We start from the raw sequence: 22,901 nt of genomic DNA, 5'->3' as shown, positions 1-22,901 counted from the left end.
CGCAGGTTGCAGACTCCATCCTCAGAAGAGGGTGTGCAGGACGCAGCCAATCAATGATGTTCTTATCTCATCAATGTTTCTATCTCTCTATCCCTCTCCCTTTCCCTCTCTCTAATAATCAATAAAAAACATATTTTAAAAATAGTTATCAGAACAGAAGTTACCAAGAAAATAAAAAGTATAACAATTCCCACACACCTTATATTCTAAGCGAACCAGAGTTCCTCCCATATATGGCTCACATTTTTCTCCTGTCTTGTGATTTTTTGTATAGATCTCCAGCTACTATATTCACATTTCCTAACCCTACCTATCCCTAACGGCTCAATTTCAATGCCATATTTTTAATAAAAATTTCTTGACAGATCTAGTAGTAAATAATTTCTATTTTTAACTCCTAACTTGTTCCACTTCCTTTTATTATTTTTTGCAAGTCTTAGATCACCTATTACACAGCAGGCCCTTTAAAGGAAAGACTGAGTCTCATGCATGTCTGAGAATCTCTTTTTTCCTCCTCCCTCACCTACACACAATGCCTTGTATATGGATGGTATCTATTCAACAAATACTGATGCAACAAATCAATTCAATATAAATACAATATTTAAAAGTTTCTGGAGTTAAAAAAGCAAACAATTCAACAAATTATAGCTGTTGCGGCTAAAACAATTGAGGAACCAATTTTATTTAATTTCTATTTAAGTTTCACTAGCCACATTAACCTGGTGGCTACCATATTAGGAAAAAAAAAGCATCTCTGGAACTCAAAGCAACTGTTGAAATTCATGCTGTGTTACAATGCTACAGCTGGCTAAGGACCAGGATCCCCTAACAATGGTCAGCAAACTCATTAGTCAACAGAGCCAAATATCAACAGTACAACGATTGAAATTTCTTTTGAGAGCCAAATTTTTTAAACTTAAACTATATAGGTAGGTACATTGTATTTAACTTAATTAGGGTACTCCTAAGGCTTAGGAAGAGTCACACTGAAGGGGCCAAAGAGCCACATGTGGCTCGCGAGCTGCAGTTTGCCGACCACGGCCCTAGGATAAGACTCCTTGAAATGTGCAAGTGTAGAGTTGTCCCTTAAATTTACACTCATGGCATCTCACTTGTCTTAACCTAGTCCTAGCCCTGTGTTTCATTTTGCTTTATATTGGTGGACCCCTCCGAAGCCACAGATGGCACTGGGGCACCACTACTTTCCAGTTAAGAACAACGTCATCTACAGAATGGATTGTTCACAGACCTAAGAAAGGGCCTTTCTGCTTTCATGGAAATCAAGACATGTTTTCTTACCCCATCCATTTTTTTGGTGCCTTCTTAAATATCACATCTCTTTCCTATAATCAAATTAATGATCTCACCTTTCTGAGGTGACTCTTGGTGCTTTGTATTTTCACTTCTGACAAAATTGGATTTTAAAAGTGAATAAGCAGGGTGATCTAATCAGTTAGTATTTATCTTTTCTCAGCTTCAGTTTCTCTCCCTGCCCCATAATATGGTGATGTATCTAATTCATGTTTATTTTCTAATAACTACTTAATGAGTGCCTTTGTAGGCCTAGAATTTGCACCAAATTCAGATAATTCACTCAGCAAAGGATATTTGGCCTTTTGTTGCACATAGTAGATCTAGGTCAATAATTAAATGAGCAGTTGTGATGTGTCTATGGTATGCTGCAAAGCTTCTGTTTTAGTAACTGAAACAGAACAGGTACTTTTAAGTATTGAGTTTTAGTATTATCCCTTTGATTATTATTAAAGCTGAAGAGTCTATTTCATAAAGTCCAGAGAATGAATAAGTCATATAGCCTTATTGTGTTAAACAACTATAGATTTATTTCAGTTTGTTTATTAATATAGGAAGAACCATTAGAATCATATGTTCCATGAAGGAATGATTTGTTTAAATATACCTTATAAGAAATCCCAGCACTAAAAATGAAGAAAAAACAATAAATTTTTTCTAGTCACCACAATTGATACAATTGAACATCTTTGTATTTTTATATCCAAAAGTAAATTACAGAAATAGATTTTGTGCTTTAAAGGATTTTGTGCTTTAAAGGATTTGTGCTTTAATAAGCCAGAAAAAAGTTGAGTTTTGAGTATTGGTGTCCACCATTTAAATGGTAGGGTATTACATTTTTATTTTAATGTTGGTAGTTTTGGACTGCAATTATTTGGTGTAGGGTTAATTTGCAGACTTTCCTAACTCAACAAAATATTGCCTTTTCTGAAGCTTTTTTCTTTCTTTACTTGCTAATTGCAATATACAGTAACAGCCACACTTATAACTAAATTAGTAATTGACTATTTAGATCACTGTTCCCTAAGCAACACTAAACTCGTAACTAATGATTCAGACATTAATAAGAAGCAATACAATTTTTTAAATGCACCACAAATTTTATGCTTACCCAATGAATTGTTAAATCCAGAAGGAAATTCTAGATGGGTGTTATCATCTGTAAAATTTAAGGTAGAGTATGAAGAAAGCACAGCCTACTTTTGGTTATTTGCAGATAAATTATCTCGTTGAAAAAATCCTTAGATTCCCTTTTGTTTATGACAATTTTACTGATTTGTTATTTTACTAATGGGTCTATAAACAACTATAAGAAGTGGTACTCAGATTAGTCAATTTAAAATTCACTCTAAAAGAGGAGTTAAGGCCTAGCTGGTGTTTCTCAGTGGTCATTGACCCATGAAACAGAAGGTCACCGTTTGATTCTAGTCAGAGCACATGCCAGGGTTGCAGGCTCAATCCCAGTAAGGGGTGTGTAGGAGGCAGCCATTCAATGTTCGTTCTGATCATTGATGTTTCTCTCCCTCACACCCTCTCTCTTAATCTCTCTGAAGTCAGTTAAACAAATAGGAGCTAAAGAGAACAAAAGGATATGGGGACCAGTTTTGTGCTCTTGTAGTTGTGTGTCTTAACATTTCCTACCATTTTTAAGAAAAATGAGAGTTGATTGTATTGGAATCTTTGGATTAGAGTGTCTCAGTTTGTATGGGCAGTGTTTGGCCTTGTAATAAGAAATAATAGGCAACATTTGTTTCTTATGAGCTCATTGGTTGTATGAGCTCGCAAGAAACTATCAGTTGTTGAGGTTTTCTGTGCTGTTATCACTGATGTGTTATGCCACTTAGTATTTGCTTATTGCCACATTAACTAGTTCTATCTCTCTCTAAACGCAGATTAAAACAACAAAACAAAGAAAATGTATGGTAGCTTGCAGCACCTATGCAGTAAGTGATGGAAGTGAGCTGATCCAATTGTTTACTGACCACATTTGGCATGGCTGTTAAACAGAGAAATAGTCAATTTTAGAAAAGCAAGGCCCTAGTGTTTGTCTATATTTGCTAAATCTGACATAAATTTTGGAACCTTAATGACTCTCAAGCGATTTAATTCACTACATAAAATCAATAAATTCCTCCTAATGAAAGATAGACATTTAAGCATACAGATAAAGTTTGCTTACTTTATCATTAAGCCTAGAGAAAAATAGGACTTGAAATCTTTAAGGCTTCTTTCAGCTTTAAACTCCCTGACTCTGAACTATCTGACAGTTATATGACATCATGACAGCATCTATATGTACCTCAGTGCTAATTCTTCGCAAATATCTCCTGACTGCATCTTGACTTTCAGTCTACTTTTGACAAAACAGGAATTTGGTGTTTTCTAGTTGATCATTCTGATTTCTAAGCTGACATCTTACCATGTTTTTATTTATAGATTTGGAACTAAGCCAGCATCCCAAAGACTATTTAAAGCTTTCTGTCTTTTGGCTTATAGTAAGAGCCTCACACCTTAGTATCTGGATAAGGTATAAGTATCTAAATGTCTTATAGGTATAAGAAATCTAAAATTTGGAGGGAAGAAAACCAAAACTGACATAAGCATAAAAATTAAAATATCAATCTACATTAAAAATGCAAAATTTCACCAACCATTATTTTTCTTACTTGGAATGAATGTCAAGCATTTGAAGGAAATGCATAGAATAGAAGCTCTTTGGTCCAATTAAACAAATGCACTTATCTCCCATTCTTGCCATTAACATGGCTCCCTAACAAGTTCCCAAGTTAAATAAACATACCAAATTTATTTCAAAAGGTTTTTGACTGGTCTGAGGTTTATCAGCAATTCTTAGTTCACTATTCTGTTCTGAAGAAGACATGTTATAGAAATTTTAATGAGATATAATTAAACTATCCTATATTGGATGCTTACCACTGTGAGCAACTGGGAAGACAGTGTATAACATAACTCAGAGTTACCCCAGCGGAGAGAAAAGAAACTAATTTTATTTATCCATCAGCCACCATGTGACATTGGTCAAGAATTGCTCTAGGGCAGTGCTTCTCATCCTTGGCTGCACATTAGAATCACCTGGGAATCTTTTTAAAATCCTGATTTCTGGGCCTCATCCTCCGGAAATTCTGTTTCTTTGTTATGGGGTGGGGCCACAACATTAGTAACAAACAAACAGAATTTCTGGAGGATGGGGCCCAGAAATAATGATTTTAAAAAGATTCCCAGGTGATTCTAATGTGCAGCCAAGGTTGAGAACCACTGACCTAGAGGCTTATTGGCCTGAGGTAACTACTTGTACTTCCTCATTCCACCCTTTGAGAGTTTTCCCTAACTTCTTTCTATCCTGCCTCAGGACCGCCTTTGTCTGAGCTGTGGAACTCTCTGGTATGGTGATCAGGTTGTTCACATAAAGTGAATACATTTTAACAACATTTCTCCTTTGTCATTTTTTCCTCTTCTATGTGTAAGCCTCTGTGAAATATTTTCACATCCTGCTTTTTTTTTTTTTACTTCCTGCCTATACCTTCACACTTTGATCAGAGATGCATGTCATTTTGCTTAAGTATAATTAGTCAAAGGTAAATTTAGCCTTCCAGAATTACTAAGACAAGCAATTTCAGTAAAGTCATTATGGACACTAGAGTATTCTGCTGGTTTTCTATTTGGGCAAGCAGAGTAGCAAATCTGTGAAGAGCTCAGAGCTGCTTTCTCTGGAACTTCCTATTATGTCAATGTCTTATTGTCCATATTACCTAAAATTGAATGGAATTTAACAGACACTAGTTGGGACAAGCGGATGAAGGGACTATGGTGATATGAACAGTAACCGTTTATTAATAACTTTAGTAGGAGTTTTGGGGGCAACAGGATGCTAATGGTAAAACAATGTCAATTAAGAAAGCTCTAAAACTGGGTGTGTGTGGAGGAGGGGAGAATACCCTGCTTGTGCCTATAGCTCTCAAACTGCAAATATGTGCAGAGAAGTTGTGATAGTCTCAGGAACCTAGGAAGTGTGTAGGGATTTCATATAAGCAACAATAACATTATTCTCTGAATGCTTTCCTTCCCATTCAAGATATAACTCAGAATAAAAATCAGCTCAATATTATTAGTGGGAGGTAATGATTCTCATGTGTCTATAAACTATATAACCAAGTCTTAGAGCTGAGGCTATAAAGGAACAACAAAAAAACGAGTTTTTTAAGTGTGGTCTATATGCTTGTTTTCAATTAAGAAGATGGCTGGGAATTAAGGTAACTCTGTTACTTTATTTCTGAAATGAGGGTTTTAATAGTTGCCTTTGATATTGGAAATGAATGAAGACCATCCAAATGAGAATAAGCAGAGGCTATTTATTCAGATCTTGCTATAAGAAGGAAGGCAGCCAACATCACCTTTATTTGGCAGAGACTCGAAGGCAGGCAGGGAAGTGGGACAGCTTTACAGTGACGAGCAGGGAAAGCATCAGGACTGATGTGATTGGAGCTTGTTTGAGGGGGGAAACTGGGAGTCAGCTAATGAGAAGGGTGTTCTATGTGCTTGGTTCAGGGAGCATATCAAGTTGGGAGGGGGACAAAATATGAGGAAACTAGTAGTCATTACCAAGTCCTGACCATTCCCAGCTGACTGCTGCAGACACTATGGTTTGGCTCCCCAGACTGGTTGTTACAAAGACTGTGGGTCAGATTTCTGTCATACATGGTCTGGCCATTGTTCATTTGAATATTCGATCTTCAAGGCTAATGATTTTGTTGTGAGGACTTGAATAGGAAATGAGTTGAAAAGACGCCTCTGTTGTTGCCTTTGGGGGCAGTGAAGTATCAGATTGTTAAGAGAAGGCAGCAGTCTCTGGGAGAGAGACACAAGAAGGGTTACTCCACTGACAAAGAAAATTCCAACTGGTTACCCCGGGCTAGAGGAAGGGGTACCTAGAGAAATTCGGTCCACGCCTACCTAGATATAGGGCAGTATAAATGTCCTTCCTTCTCCTAGCTAATAAACTGTCCACCTCGCTCTTCACAAGAATCTCAGATCTTTTGAGCACCTGAAACTTTAATCTACTTCAAAAGCTATGGATAGACTTTCCATTTTCTAACCAGTGTGCTGAAAGGGCTAAGATTTCCTTGTTCAGAGGAGGTATACAGCCAACTCAGAGTCATAGGAAGTTCCAAACATATATGAGATATCTAGTTAACAGTTTAATATGAATCCATCTTGCCAGCCTTTTTTGTTATCATATTTTAAGCTTCTTTCTTTTTAAATATTCAGGCCACCTCTATTTGTGTGTGTGTGTGTGTGCGTGCGCGCGTGTGTCTTTATAGCCATGCTATCCCGATTTTTCAAATTTCTTTTTTTTTTAAATATATGTTATTGATTTTTTACAGAGAGGAAGGGAGAGAGATAGAGAGTTAGAAACATCGATGAGAGAGAAACATCGATCAGCTGCCTCCTGCACATCTCCTACTGGGGATATGCCCGCAACCCAGGCACGTGCCTTTGACTGGAATCGAACCTGGGACCTTTCAGTCCGCAGGCCGACGCTCTATCCACTGAGCCAAACCGGTTTCGGCTTGATTTTTCAAATTTCTAATATCTGTAAACCTTATTGCCAAAACCTTCAATTGCCACTTACCTGCCATGAACCAAAGTTATCTCCCTATGCACATTGTAGCAATCACCTACTTATACACATAAATTCTGCCCTCCAGCAGTCTGAGGGACAGTGAACTGGCCCCCTGTTTAAAAAGTTTGAGGACCCCTGATTTAGTGTCTTACCCCAATCACCACATCTATATATATAAAAGCCTAATATGCAAAGTGTCCCCTCGGGAGTTTGACTGGGAGACCAGGAGTTTGATTGCTTTCGCTATGACATGTGCTGACCACCAGGGGGTGGCATGGAACGAAGGGAGGCCCTGGTTCGCAGCTGGAAGGAAGGCCCCAGCCAGCAGACCAAAGGCCCCTATCAGCCCTGATCGCCTGCCTGGCCTAGGGACCCTACCTGTGCATGAATTCGTGCACCAAGTCTTTAGTATTCTATTAAATACAAAGTATAATTAAGTTTATTTATTAAAAATTGGCTCTTTATTACCTGTGTTGACCAATTTGCTTATGATGTGCCTTGATGTAGTTTTCTTCATTTTATGTGTATATGTAGGTGATTGCTACAATGTTTAAAAAGTTTGAGGACCCCTGATCTAAATGCTTAACACCATCTGCTGTCTTTCTACCTTTCTCACTTCCTACTCCTTCTTCCCTCTTGCCTTCCATTTCCCTTCTTTCTTCCTCTAGACCAAAGTAAATGTTTGTTCCAGCATTTCAATCATTCTTGTCAAACACTCAAATTTGTTTCTCCTTTCCTCCATCATTGCACTCCAGTAGCAAATCCAACACTCTTTCCTTGGCATCTGCATTTAGTACTGGAGAGAACTCACGATGAGCTAGAGCCGTGTCACCCTACGTTCAGTGACCCCCTCTCAGCAGAGCCCCCAAGCTGCCTGGCAGTGTCATTATGGGTTCAACTCAAGGCTCTCTCCTATTCCTTAAGGAGCTATTTCAAACCTTTACTACCTACTCCTCCTCTTCTCACAGGATGGAAATTCCTGGCATTTCTTGTTCCCAATCAACAAGATTTATCTGTAAGACTCTTTATCAACTCCAGGGATAGCATGTTTTTCATTTATATTTGAGGCTAATCTTCCCACATACACACTAGATCCCATTCTCTTCCATTTCAACAGAGGCCTCATTTCCCGTCTATGCCTCTCTTCAAAATGTTTTTATTCTTTCTGTGTTTTAGAATTTCCCCCCAAGGTTTTATTTCTAACCATCAATTCTCTTCCCTCTCTTTGAGTAATCTTATTTACGCCATAATTTCAGCTACCATTTATTTCCTAGAATTCTTCTATCTATATTTAATAATCCAGAATACTTTTTCATGCAAGACCAATCTACTTAATTATCTTCTGAATATTCCACTTGGTTTCTCTCTCTCTTCCTTTTCACCAACTAGGCAATGAGTTGTATCAATTTTACTTGACTCTTTTATACATTTAATTTCATTAAATTTACTGCTACTACCAAGTCATTTAAAGAAACAAATGTGATTAAATATTCCCATGTTTTAAATCATTTAATGAAGTTTGGTTTAAATGCAGATTCCTTAACGTGACACACAAAGTACTTCAGGATTTAAAGGCATCTATCTCTAGAGCCTCCGCCCCTCCCCCAAGTGTTTTCAGAGGCACATTTATTCTGAGGAAAATTTTGCAACATGGAGTGTGGAAAATAGGAGGGAGCACAGGGTTCATCAAGTTCAAATACATTTGAGAAACTAATGCTCTAGTATTAGCTCTCAGAGCAGTTGTTCTCAATCTAGGCCCTGAATCAGCAGCAACAGAATTACTTGAGACTTCATTATATATGCATATTCTCAAGCCTCACCTTAGACCTACTGCATCAGGAACTCTGTGGGAAGGGCTTAGCAATCTGTATTTTAGCAAGCCTTCCCAGCAATGCTGATACCTATGCTCTCCATGACAGGGTGGGTCAGTTGGTTGGAATGTCATCTCATACACCAAAAGGTTGTGAGTTTGATTCCCAGTCAGGGCACATACCAAGGTTCTGAGTTTGATACCTGGTCAGGAAACATTTGGGAGGCAACTGATCAATTCTTCAAATCTCTCTCTCTTTCTCTCTCTCTCTCCCTTCCTCTCTCTAAAATCAATGAAAATAGCCCTGCTGCATGGCTCAATGGTTGAGCGTGGACCTGTGAACCAGGAGGTCATTGTTCCATTCCCAGTCAGGGCACATGCCCCAGTTGCAGTCTCAATCCCTGGTGTGGGGAGTGCAGGAGTCAGCAACCAATGATGCTCTCTCATCATTGATGTTTCTATCTCTTTTTCCTTCTCCCTTCCTCTCTGAAATCAATAAAAATATATTTTAAAAAATAAAATCAATGAAAATATATCTTAGGGTGAGGATTAAAAAATTGCATATGCTCATTGAACAAACAGATAGAATGTCACAGAAATATAGCAATCTTAGAAGTGTTACATAAGTCTTACTATCATGAAAATATCATCTATTATTTCAACACTTTTGTTTTTTGCACATAACAGTTCTTGCTATATGTTGATCTTTTCTTGGAGCATCTTCATATTTTCTTATTTGAAATTATGAAGGTATCATGTACATCTTACCAGCTTGTCTGTACAAGCTTTTTTTGGTGCTAAATTATCCTTTTTAAACATGACTATTGAATACTTTATTCATTTGACCCTAGCAACTTTGCACTTTCAAAAATTCCTCTCCTTATTACACTGTCACAGATTTTCTTTCAAGTTTCTTTCCTCAATAGTCTATTAACAAAATATATTTTAGTTGCTGTAATAATGATGACCAAAATTAAAATTGAAGTACTAATTCATAGTTTTATATTTATTGTACTTTGTTTGTTGTTATTGAGTTTATAATTATAATTCTTGAATATCATGTAAATATATTATAAACTATATTATTATAAGTACTAATTTTTATAAGTTTCAATAAATATTAATGTATTTATTATCTTTTTAAAATGTTTACTATCATTATTTTAATTTTTCCAATCCTAAGTCAAATGCCCTAGTAGACCTCAAGGAGAATAATAAAGTCTTACTTAGAAAATGTAATCCTTAATATATCAGGTATATATTCTAATATACCTCATTGTACCCCGTTATTTAATTTTTTATTTACTTTTTTAAATACTATTTTTAAATATGTTTTAATTGATTTGAGAGAGAGAGAGAGAGAGAGAGAGAGAGAGAGCAACATCAATATGAGAGAGAAACTTTAATCAGTTGCCTTCCCTACACACCCTGACCACAACTGAACAGCAACTCAGGTATGTACACTGAATGGGAATCAAACCAAGGACCTTTTAGTGCATGGGAGGATGCTCAACCAACTAAGCCCCACTGGCCAGGCCTGTACCCCGTTATTTTAAACGTATTATATTAAGATGCACTAGTCCTTCTGGCCAGTGGGGCTCAGTTGGTTGAGTATCGTCCCATGCATCCACATGTTACTTATTCAATTCCCAGTCAGGGCTGGGGTTATGGGCTGGGTTCCTGGTAGGTGGTGTGCAGGAGGCAGTGAATCAATATTTTACTCTCACATAGATGTTTCTCTTTCTCTCTCTCTTTAAAATTCAATTTAAAATCTTTAAAAACAATGCACTAATAAAATAGGGAAAACCTGATTTATGATATTGCTCTGTGGTATGTAAAAACTTAGTGATTCAGCATTCCATTTGGTTTATTTTGGTGCAACATACAGAATATGATGCAAAACATTGTACTATCAAAAATCTTCTAATGTCACGAAAAAGAGTAATGGGAGTATAATTTGTAACTTTAGAATTAATGCATGTTCAACTATGTACTTTAGTCTCTCCTCCTTTCCATATGATACTCTGCAGAATGATGATAAGTGACTGTGATGTTAAATGTGTCATCTATAGTCATTTCCTCTCATTTAATTATATTACTTGACATAAGTTAGACATACAGTTTGGCTGTGTGCACATCATGATGATGAATGATAATATTCTAATATAGTCTACCATGGCCATCAGAACTAATTTTATTTATAACCTTCACAACTCACCAGTCTCTCTGATTTCAAACTACATCATAGAGAGGGAAATCTATTGATCTTAATGTAATGAGTAAATAATTACATTATTATGACAACAACAAAGTCCTGTTCACAAAAGAAAGAGAAATTTTAATAGAAAATGTAATTTAAAAGTAGGCAAGGCTTGCTCAGCCGGTGTTGCTCAGTGGTTGTCCGTAGACCCATGCACCGTGAGATCACCAGTTTGATTCCTGGTCAGGACACATGCCTGGGTTGCGGGCTTGATCCCCAGTAGGGGGCATGCAAGAGGCAGCTGATTGATGATTCTCTCTCATCATTAATGTTTCTCTCTCTCTCTCTTCTTCTCCCTTCCTCTCTGAAATCAATTAAAAAAGAAATATATAAAAATTTAAAGTAGGCAAGGCTGAATATTTGTAAGCCAGCATTGCTGCTTTTATCTTCTAAAAGATCTACTGATGTGCCTTCATGTACCTCAGGAATTGAAAAGGGAAGCCTGCCAAGGACTTTCAAGTGGTTCGCAGGGACCAGACATACAAGGTTCTTAAGATCCTTTGAACGCTGCTTATTGTTCACTCCGGCAATTTGAAGTAATTTGTGCCAGCCACTAATTTCTTGACTATTTTAATTTTGCTTTCCAACTTTTAATATCTGTTGCATTTTGAGCACAAAGGTTAATCAACAGCACTTGAAGGCACCCTAGAAAATTATGTGTCCCTAAAGGTACATTATAGTCTGTGTGTGGAGGTCTGTAATAGTTAGTGGATTCCACATAGGGCTGTATTTTAACTTAAGTGAGAATAATAATTGGGTGATGACTCACCCAAATCTGGTTACATGTCTTTGGCAGCATTAAAAGATCTACATACAACCATTCAGCAGAGGGTAGCTGATTTTCTGAAAAAACTTGGTAGTTAAATATGACAATTGGTTGGGCCAAATATAATCTAATCTACCTTTTATAACAGGAATCCCATGAAATTTCTGAGCCACAAATTAAAGTTTTCAGATATTCTGGACCTAGAAACTTGTAAATAATTTAGCAAAAAACAGTAAACGAAGCCATCTTTCCTTTATCATTTTTTTTTTTTGCCTAATTTTAAAAAGTAAATGTAAAAGTGCTGTAAGAAGATTATCCACCAAACAAAATAACTAGCATAACTTTTCAGTATGTTTGAAAGAATTGCATGCATTCAATATGAAGTTTGTATGTGAAACTTTCAGGATTATTATTGTACTTCATTAATCTCAATGTAAATTTAGACCACCCTGGGCTACGCTCTTCTTTCTAGAGGTGAGAGTTGGAGATTCATTCAGTATGGTAAATCAAGGATTCAAATATCACACACACACACACACACACACACACACACACACAGTTTTCCAAAGTTTTCGTTGACTAGATACATTTGTAAGTGGAATAAGAGAGTTATGGGCCATGCATGTAACGTGTATATATTATAGAATCTAATAGTACTGACTTTGTTACCAGGCAGCCTTGCATTCTGCCCACTTGCTACCAACTTGACTTTGAACAAAATATTTTGGCAGGATAAATTTTCACACACAGCCATAACGCACACACACACACACACACACACACACACACACACACACACACACCTTTGTATACAAAAAATTCAACCTTTCTCCGTGGGTGCAGCCCCATAAAAAGGATAATTTCCACAATAATAGTTCTTAAGACTATAGTCAGAAGAAGGGAAACAATTACTCCAGAACCAAAGCATTTTGAAATAAAGCCTGGCCACTATCTTATGGGGTCTTATTTAATGTAGAAAGGAAATCTGAATTTTGTGGTTTTGCCTCACATGATCTAAGAATTTTTTCATCATATTTTTCTCTGATCCTCCTGTTTGACAGTAACGTCTAACTAAAGTCACACCATTTAACTTTTTTTTTTTATGTTATGTGACCCGTGAGCAGAGTAAGAAACAGGACATTCCTCGGGAAGAGCAGGGACCAACCACCAAGAATTTGGATTTTTGGCCCCAACTTATTACCCTGATGGTCACTATTATTGATGAGGATAAAACTGCCTACACACCTGTCCTGAATCAGTAAGTACACTGTTTTACAAATGAATTGATTTTATTCAACTAAATTAAAATAAGTATTTGAAATACAGTTTATAATCTCATGACAATGACAGTGGCACACAGAAGGAAATATCTTTGTTTTGCTTTCTGTTGTTGTTTTTAATGTCAGATTTAGAGTCACATTTCTTTCTGTGAATTAACCACTGGTCTGCTTTCTGATACTATAAACTAGTTTAGAGATTTTATCCTTTTAAGCAAAGGAATCATAAATTACATATATTATTTTGTCTGATTTTTTCACCCATATTTTGAGATCCATCCAGATCATATTGTCAATATTTCATCTTCTTTTATTTCTGAGTAATATTCCACTACATAGATATACCACAAAATGTGTGTCCATTCAAATATTAGGGTTAGGTTTAGGATTAGTGACACCATTATTTGTTTGTTTTTTTTTTAGATTAGGTTGCTTTGAATATTTGTTTATAAGTTTTTGCATAGACACACTATTTCATTTCATGTTGTAGGTACATTTTTGATATTTCTTTAAACTGCCAACATGCTTTACAAAGTGGCTGTACATTGCCAACCCTTGGTATAATTGGACTTTAATTGTAGTTATTCAAATAGTGTGCATTGGTAGCTCACTGTGGTTTTAATTTGTGCTTTTCTTCGTGTTTGTTTGTTTGTTTTCTGTATATGCTGTGATATAGAGTTTAAGATTCTTTGGGATTTTTTCATATGTTTATCTAATATCTTAAACTCTGCTTGTTAGAGAAATTATCCTTCCCCTTTGAATTACTTTGGCAACTTTGTAAAATAATCAATTTAAGTATATGTGTGTTTATTTCTGTACTCGGTTCCATTGATCTATTGATTCATACATTGGTAAAGTAGTGATAATTGTCTTTGGCTTTAGTTTGGAAAACTATCGCTCCCTCAATTATGAAAGAAAATTTTGCTAAATAGAATATTCTTGTTTGACAGGTATTTTTTTTTCCAGCACTTTTAATATATCATCTCACTCCCCTCTTACCTGCAAAATTTTTGCTGAAAATCCACTGATAGCCTTATGGGGATTTCCTTGTATGTAACAAGTTGTTTTTCTCTTGCTGCTTGTAAAAGTCTCTCTTTGTCTTTTATATATTCTTTGTTGAAATTCTCACTGTGTTCATGCATTGATTTCCTGACATCAGTGAGCATTTTTGTGACCATTATTTCAAACTTCCTATCAGGCAAATCACTGACCTTCATTTCATTAAGATCAGTTTCTGGTAATTTATCTTGTTCTTTTGTCTTAGATATCCCCTCGCATCTTCACTTTTCTTGACTATGTGTCAGTTTCTGCACTTTAGATAAAATTGCCTATGAAGCATCCATCTTATATAAAAACTGCTGTTTGAAATTCTAACCTTGCTATTTTGGCTTCTGTAAACGTTTGCTTATTTAAATAATAAGGAAAATAAGACTGCTCCCATTCCAGAGAGGCCATTAACCTTCCCCAAATGAAGTTATCAGTGCTGGTGCCAGGCAAGGCCTTTGGTTGAGGTCTCAAAACCCCAGCACATAGGGCTCTTTAAGAACTTGCAAAGGGGACCGGAAAAAAAACCCTTATTTGGGAGACAAAGAGCTGTGAAAAGTATAAAGAAGAAAGGTTCCTCCATGTTTTTTGCCCAGAATTTGAAAGACATTTTTCTCTGGGCCCGCATGTAATAATAATAATAATAATAAAGTGTAACTCCGTTTCTCTGAGCATTGCTTGGTTTTCTCCCGTCTTCTGGAACACCTAGACTTCACAGAGTGGTCTTCTCAATCAGTGCAGCCCGAGCTTGGGTTGTCTCTCAAACCTTTATGACAGTCCAAGCTGCTGTCTTTGTTCTTAGTGGCTCCCACAGCTGAGGGTGTACCCAGGCCTATGCTGTCCTGAAGGGGGGGAATGCAGCCAGCCCGGATGCAGGCTAATTAGAAGCCAGACCCTGGGGCAACAGCTGGAAAAGAATATAATTAAGCTCCTTCCAGGGAGAAACTGGAAGATGGGCACTTTTTCCTGCTCTGTTCTACACTGAGCCCAGGAATATAGCCACAGGGGTAGGAGGTGGGGAAGAGGATACATCTGCACCTATTGCAAAGTTGCTTATTTGTTTGCTCTAGTCCTGTGGGACTTGTGAATGCAAGCCCTATTAGTATCAGAGCTAGGTGATTTGAGGACCTGTCTCTCTGGTGGTAGCCAGAAAAGTTGGGGCACTCTCCTTTTAGGAGATGCTGGCATTGTAATTTTGTGGTTGGAACAAGCTAAAGGGAGAACACAGAAGAAGTGCCCATTGGCATTCCTGTGCTCTGGGAAGGATCTCAGCCATCCTCCATTGTGGGCAAACTGTGGCTTGTGAGCCACATGCGGCTCTTTGGCCCCTTGAGTGTGGCTCTTCCTAAGCCTTAGGAGTACCCTAATAAAGTTAATAACAATGTACCTACCTATATAGTTTAAGTTAAAAAAATTTGGCTCTCAAAAGAAATTTCAATAGTTGTACTGTTGATATTTGTCTCTGTTGACTAATGAGTTTGCCGACCACTGCCCTAGATCAGTGGTTCTCAACCTTACTAATGCCGTGACCCTTTAATACTGTTTCTCATGTTGTGGTGACCTGCAACCATAAAATTATTTTTGTTGCTACTTCATAACTGTAATTTGCTACTGTTATGAATCGTAATGTAAATATCTGATATGCTATATGTGTTTTCTGATGGTCGCGACCCACAGGTTGAGAACCTCTGCGCCTAGATGCATGTTAAATTAGAACCCAAGCCCCCAGGCATCAGCTTGCAAAGAATGCAGTCCAGCCCCTTCCAGGGAAAGACTGGGAGATGGACATTTTTGCCTATTCTTTCTAGACTGAGCCTCTGGGGGACAGTTGCAGGAAGTGCTCATGCACACATTGATAACAGCTTCTTTATTTGCTATGGTCCTATGAGTCTTATGTACACAAGCACTGTTGGCTTTCAGAACTAGTTGTTTCAGGAGTCCATCCCTCAGATGGGAGTCTTAAAAGTTGAGGTACTAAGTATGCAGTCCAAACCCTTCAATACTTGGAGAAGCTGGAGGTTGGGGAATTCCTCCTAGCTATATGGCACTGTGTGGGGAGGGGGTGGGGGAGGAGGAATTAATAGCAAGACTGTGTCTCAGCCTTATGTCATTTTGTCGTGGGAATTTTCTCATTTACCTGATATGTAGGAGTCACTCAGCTAGTGTCTCAGTTTTTCTCAGAGGAATTGCTCCATGTATAGTCATGTTTAGTACATCCCTGGGTGAGGGAAGTTCAGGAGCTTCCTTTTCACCATTTTGGTTTTCCCAAACCTACTTGTTCTTAAGTTTTTGTAGTTTGTAACTTAAAAAATTTTTTTTTATTTAATCTAAGTGGTCAGATTTGCTATCATATGATTACTCAGGACATTTTGTATTATTCTTTTAATGTCTATAAATGTCTGAATAATTTCCCCTTTTAATGTCTGAATAATTTCCCCTTCCTCATCTTGTTACAGAATTTACCAGGGGACCGAAATATACACAGGAGTACTAGGAGACACAGGAAAAACCCATTTATTTTCCGATGTTTCACATGTACTAGTACAATGACTCAAGGGAGACTGTTTCTCTCCAAATCCTGAGCAAACTAATATGGAGGAAGCTCTCCCTTTATACTTTTTGGTTTCTTTGTCCCCCAAATAAGGATCAGACTTCCAGACCTTTTGCGGGCTTTGCAAGAAGCCCCATGTGTTGGGATGGGGGCCGTGAGACCACACCTAAAGGTCTGGCCTGTCACCAGCACTGATAACCTCCTCTGGGGATTGTGTATTGTTCATGGTTTATGGCCTCTGTAAAATGGGAGTACTTAGGTAAACAGGTCTTGTAAGACCAGATGATTGAGGAAGGGGCAGTGACTAGACCAGGGGTGGGCAAACTTTTTGACTCGAGGGCCACAATGGGTTCTTAAACTGGACCGAAGGGCCGGAACAAAAGCATGGATGGAGTGTTTGTGTGAACTAATATAAATTCAAAAGAAACATCATTACATAAAAGGGTACGGTCTTTTTTTTCAATAGTTTTATTCATTTCAAATGGGCCGGATCCGGCCCGCGGGCCGTAGTTTGCCCACGGCTGGACTAGACTATAGGCTAACAGGAATGTGCATTACATTACTGGCACAGATTCAGATTACAAGCCCCCAACCCCCAAAAAATGTCTTATTTTTCCCATCATTCCCCCCTCATTAATCCTCATTATTGATATTTTACATAGCCTCTCATTTTTTCCTGTCCAACTGGCTAGACATTTATTAATCTTCTGAAAATGTAACATTTTGGCTAATTAAAACTCTATTGTTTTTGTTTTAAAGTAAACCAGTTTCTTTTCTCTTCTTTATTACTACTAGAGGCCCAGTGCACAAAAATTTGTGCACTCAGGGAGGTCCCTCAGCCCGGCCTGTGCCCTCTCACAGCCTGGGACCCCTCGGGGAATGTCCACCTGCTGGCTTAAGCCTGCTCCCCAGGGGATCGGGCCTAAGCTGGCAGTCAGACATCCCTCTGGCAGCCGGGAAGCCCTCGGGGGATGTCCACTTGCCAGCAGGGAGCAGGCCTAAGCTGCAGTCGGACATCCTTAGCGCTGCTGAGGAGGCGGGAGAGGCTCCCACCACCACCGTTCTGCTGGCAGCCGGCAGCCTGGCTTGTGGCTGAGCAGAGCTCCCCCTGTGGGAGCACACTGACCACCAGGGGGCAGCTCCTGCATTGAGTGTCTGCCCCCTGGTGGTCAGTGTGTGTCATAGTGACCAGTCATTCCCAGTAGTTCTGCTGTTAGGGTCAATTTGCATATTACCCTTTTATTATATAGGATTATTATTATTATTATTTGTAAGTGGAGATTACTGTTAAAAGGCTACAGCAGTAATCCAGTGAGAAGATTTAAGGGCTTTGTGTAAGATGATAGAGAAGTAGGATCACATTTGAGAAATATTAAGGAGATAAATGGAGATTTAAAAATTTATTTTATTTTATTTTTTTTGCTAATTGCATTAAATGGAGTGTTTAGGGAGAAGGAAGGTTGATACAATAAAGATGCTGTAGTTACGAAGGCACCATTCATTGAGATTGTAAATTCAGGAGGAGGTATCAGATTTTGAAAAGTACAGATTTTAAAAAAAGGAAGCACTTAGTGAGCTACACTTGGACATATAGAGATTTGGCTACCTGTGTGACTTCCATGAATTCTATGCAATAGGATATTTTATACTTAGATGCAAAAGTCCTTTAGACTGACTTCAACCACATGTATAATATGGGGGGGGGTTCACTATATATGACTGGAAGTATGAAATCTTATTTTTTTAAATACTCAGAAAATTTTACTCTCAGTTCATTTAAATTATTGTGACTCTACATTACTTTTTTTTCTAATGCTGACAAAAATATTAGCAGAAATATGTTTAATCAATTCTATGATCCTGTTTGTTTACATGTATTTTATTATTGTCTGTAGTTTTTTTTTTCATTTCCTCTAAAGCTATACATACAGTTAAGACTCAATTTAGTTTCCCTCTGAGTAAGAGTACATATTAGAGGATTCAATGTGTTAATTAGAAAAGGTTCCAATTTTCCAAAATATGGTATTTTATTTGCAAAAAATAATATATCATGAATTTATTTTCTCATGGCTGTGGGATGAGTCAGAACATGATTTTTGAACTAGACATCTTAAGAGATAGTATATTTCATTTTCACAGTGAGGAGAGTGGATTGAAGCTACTTTGACCAACGATTTACATCCTATTCTTTCTGTTTTGGAACTAAAGGTGTTCAAAGTATTCAAGTTATTGATTTATTTGCTTGCACTACAGCTTCCATAAATTATTTCTATATTTTAAAAATTGTTGCAAATGTATTCATCATACTAAAAATTATAGACTATATAAATAAGTCATATATCCATCACCCAAATTCAACAATTCCCAAGATTTTGTCATATTTTCAGGTATATTCTTGAGATTTCTTTTTCTTTTCTTTGCTGTTATCTTAAGCAAACCTCAGACATTATTTTATCCCTATGTACTTCAGTATTCATCTCTAAAATATTGGTGGCTATTCTCTTGCATATCACAATGCCACAGTTACAATTAACATTAATGGTAATGCCTTGGTAGCATGTCCTCCCTGTTCCGTAGTCAAATGCCACTGCTTTTCTTTAAAAATGCCTTTTTACATTTGGATTGTTTTAGTCAGGGCTCAGTGAGGTCCACATGCTACCTGTGGTTGTTATGTGTCATAAGTCTCTCTCACTGGGCTTCAGCTCCCATCCATGCTACTGACTTAAAGAAGCTATGTCCATTGTCCTTTAGAATGTTTCACATTCTAGATCATTCTGCTTGCCACTTTATGATTAAGTTGTTCCTCTGTATTTGGTAATCTATATAATTAGCATTAATAGCTCTAGAGGCTAAACTTTCAGGTTCTTTTTATTTTTTTTTTCCAAGAATACATCACAGGTGACTCTGTACTTCATACTTCATCACATCAGGGGTCACATTAAGTCTGACTGTTCCCCTTGGTGAGGCTAAGACTGATCAGTGCTGACAGCTTGATCCCTCAATTCCCAAGTTTTCTGTTGATCTCTCTTCTATTGCACTTATTTATTTATAATCACTTCAGAATCAGTTATTCTATTAGGGACTACCAAATTATGGTTTTATAATATTATTCCTTCCACATTTATTGATTTTTCTGAAAAGAACTTCCCTTCATTAATTCAGGATATTTAGTTGGTTATCCTGCAGTAGAATAAGTACAGGAAAGATAGGGAAAATATTTAATTATTTATTTTATCTTACATATTTTTCCTTCTGTTCTTTTCCTACTCTTTTTATTTTATCATTTTTCATCAATATTACCATTTAAATTTGACAAATAGTATTGAATATTCTGTATATGCCAGGCACTATGCAAAGTTGTGGCCCCAAAATTAATTGGGAAAGAGATAAATACAAAATTAAATATGGGTCTTAAGCTGGCTAGTCGTTGTGCCTTCCACATTCACAAGTCATTCTGGGATTTAATTCCTCCCCTCACAGTCCCTTGTTGAGGTAACCTAGTGAGAAAAGCTAGATTTGCTCTCTCTACCTAGACTGAGAAATCCAGGGAATGAGACAATTGACAAATAGACATTGAAAGTTTACAAGTTTGTAAACAGCTGTAATAAGTGATCCAAAATTAACAATAAATCAAAATGATGTATAGATAGAAGCCAGAGGATTAACAGTGTTGAAAGAGAAGGCGGTTGTCAGTGGAAAAACAGAAAGGATGAAATGGAAAAGCATAAATGATGAGAATAGCTGAGTCATGGTATGGCTGGACATCTTGAGTGAGGATCCCATCTGCAGTCACTTACTGCACTAGCCAGGCTGCCTTCAATTCTGAAGGCGATTCTTGTCCATGTTTTCATGAGACCTGACTGTACTAGATGTTGTTCCACCTGTTAGACTGAGTTCAGCTTTCCTTAGGTTCTAGAACAATATGGAAATGTAGTGTAGTCTTGTCTCTCCATTATGCTAAATACGCTTACAAAAATTACCTTTTAATTATTTGTAGTTACTTGAGTCTATGTCCCTTATAACCAAAATAGAATAATTAACCCAGCATGATATTATATGGAACAACATATATATTTCCACTATAGTTGCAGCAAGTTGTTATTGAAATAGAAAGGAATGCTTTAATTTGAATAGACGAACAATTTATATTATACAAGCAATCTGTAGAGCTAAGGTTTACAATGGGAGAATGGATAATTTTAAAAAATCTTTTAAAATCTAAAATCTATGCTAAAACTACCCAAATAAAGGTACAAAAAAATCATGTAAATCATTTTGTAAATCAAGTTTTTTTTTTTCATGCTAACTACAGCCATTTTTGAATTCTAAAACAGATCACGTTTTTCTCTACAAATGCCCCAAATAATACATTATCTGGAAAGAATAAGAATATTTTTTTAAGAGCACAAGAACACTGTTCTAAGAATGCTTACTAAGAATTGTACTAAGTCAACCACTTCTGAAGATTTCAGTGTTCAGTTAGTTCCCTCCCTAACTGTACACAAAGGAAGAAAGAAAAGGTTCATCTTGGATTTTTTTATGTTTATCATGTTAGCTAGATGATTTAGGCAAAACTAGACATCTATATGTTATCATTATCATCACTGTATAGGGAACTATAGGGAATTAACTGGAACCAGGCAATGTTCTAAGCACTTTTACAATTTAATCTTTAAGTTAATCCTAAATTTAATGCTAATGACATCAGTACTGTTATCCCCAAATCCAGGTGATGAAACTGAAGCACCGTGGGGCTAAGTAACTTTTCCAAGATTACATATCTAGTGACAGAATCCAAATCTAAGCAGCCCTTTGAATAAACAAAAATGATTAATTGTAAGAAAAAGATCCCATATGTAAGATGACTAGAGGCCCGGTGCACAAAATTTGTGCACTCGGGTGGGTCTCTCAGCCTGGCCTGTGCCCTCTCACAGTTTGGGGCCCCTTGGGGCCCCTTCCCCTGGCTGCTGGCACCAGTTTTCCTCCAGCTCCCGGAACCCAGGCCTTCGCTCTTTGCCGGGAGGGGCCGGCGCAGTGGGTGGGGGGCTTAGCTCCTGGCTCACTATGCGCGGGCCCCAGAGGCATGGCCGAGGCCAGCGCACCGGGCTTCCCTCTTTGCTTTTCGCTTGCCATGCCAGCCTTCGCTTGCTGCTCCTGCCCGGGGCCAGCTGGCTTTGTTCTGTTGCTTGGCGCCTACGTATGCAAATTAACCGCCATCTTTGTTGGCGGTTAACCACCATCTTTCTTGGCAGTTAATTTGCATATCACCCTGATTAGCCAATGGGAAGCATAGCAAAGGTATGGTCAATTATCCTTTTTGTCTTTTATTAGATAGGTTGGGTATCAACCCTTTAGTCCAACTGAAACATTGTTGATGCTTTGATGATTAATCTAGATTTGATCATGATAAACAATTAACAATAGTTACTCACAAGAAGATAAAAATACCAGACATACCATACAGTACCATGTGCAGTGGCATATAAACCAATAGAAAAAAAAAATGTATGCACCCTTACAGAATTTTTTCTCAAAATTCACTGTTTTTAAGTACTTTGCTTCCAGAAAAATTGGGATTTCCTTTGTGGATTAGGTGCCAGAGATGTCATAATTGAGGCCCCCATTTAATAACTCTATGGAATCTGACAGCATACATTTCTTTGTCTACCTTCATTTATTTTATATCCTCATTTTTCTTTAATTTCTCTACTTTTCAGACAAATCTTATTTTATTATAGTCATTTTTACAAAATATTAATATTTTTGTATGAGATGAATACAGTAGTCCCCCCTTATATGCAGTTTTGCTTTTCACAGTTTTAGTTACTTGCAGTAAGCTGTGGTACTAAAATAAGTAGAAAAGTCCAAAAGTAAACAATTTATAAATTTTAATTTGTGCACCATTTTGAGTAGCATGATGAAATCTCACAATGTCCCACTCCCTTTTGCCCCAGACGTGAATCCTATCTTTGTTCAGAGGAGCCACACTGAATAAGCTACTTGCCCATTGGTCACTTGGTAACTGTCTGGGTTATTAGTTCTACTGTTGTGGTATCTTAGTGCTTGTGTTCAAGTAAACCTTGTTTTACTTAATAATGGCCCCCAAACCATTCACATAACTTTTATTATAGTATACTAGAGGCTTGGTGCACGAAATTCGTGCATGGGGCAAGGGGGGGGTGTCCCTTAGCCTGGCCTGCACCCTCTCGCAATCCGGGACTGCTGGCTCCTAACTGCT

General features: G+C 37.4%; 1 protein-coding gene across 1 annotated transcript in view; it reads left to right on the top strand.

Moving 5' to 3' along the window:
• The window catches only part of UNC13C (unc-13 homolog C), a 523,285-nt gene that overhangs the window by 319,712 nt on the left and 180,672 nt on the right, over positions 1-22,901 (top strand). The window contains exon 17 of the mRNA XM_059700746.1: positions 12,916-13,049. Coding sequence (XP_059556729.1) covers positions 12,916-13,049 — 134 coding nt within the window. The remainder of the gene's footprint in view (positions 1-12,915; positions 13,050-22,901) is intronic.

This window comes from Myotis daubentonii, chromosome 1 (assembly GCF_963259705.1).
Source record: "Myotis daubentonii chromosome 1, mMyoDau2.1, whole genome shotgun sequence".
Classification (NCBI taxonomy): Eukaryota; Metazoa; Chordata; class Mammalia; order Chiroptera; family Vespertilionidae; genus Myotis; species Myotis daubentonii.
Note: the sequence above shows the minus strand (reverse complement) of the source record. Positions and strands in the feature narration are given on the sequence as shown.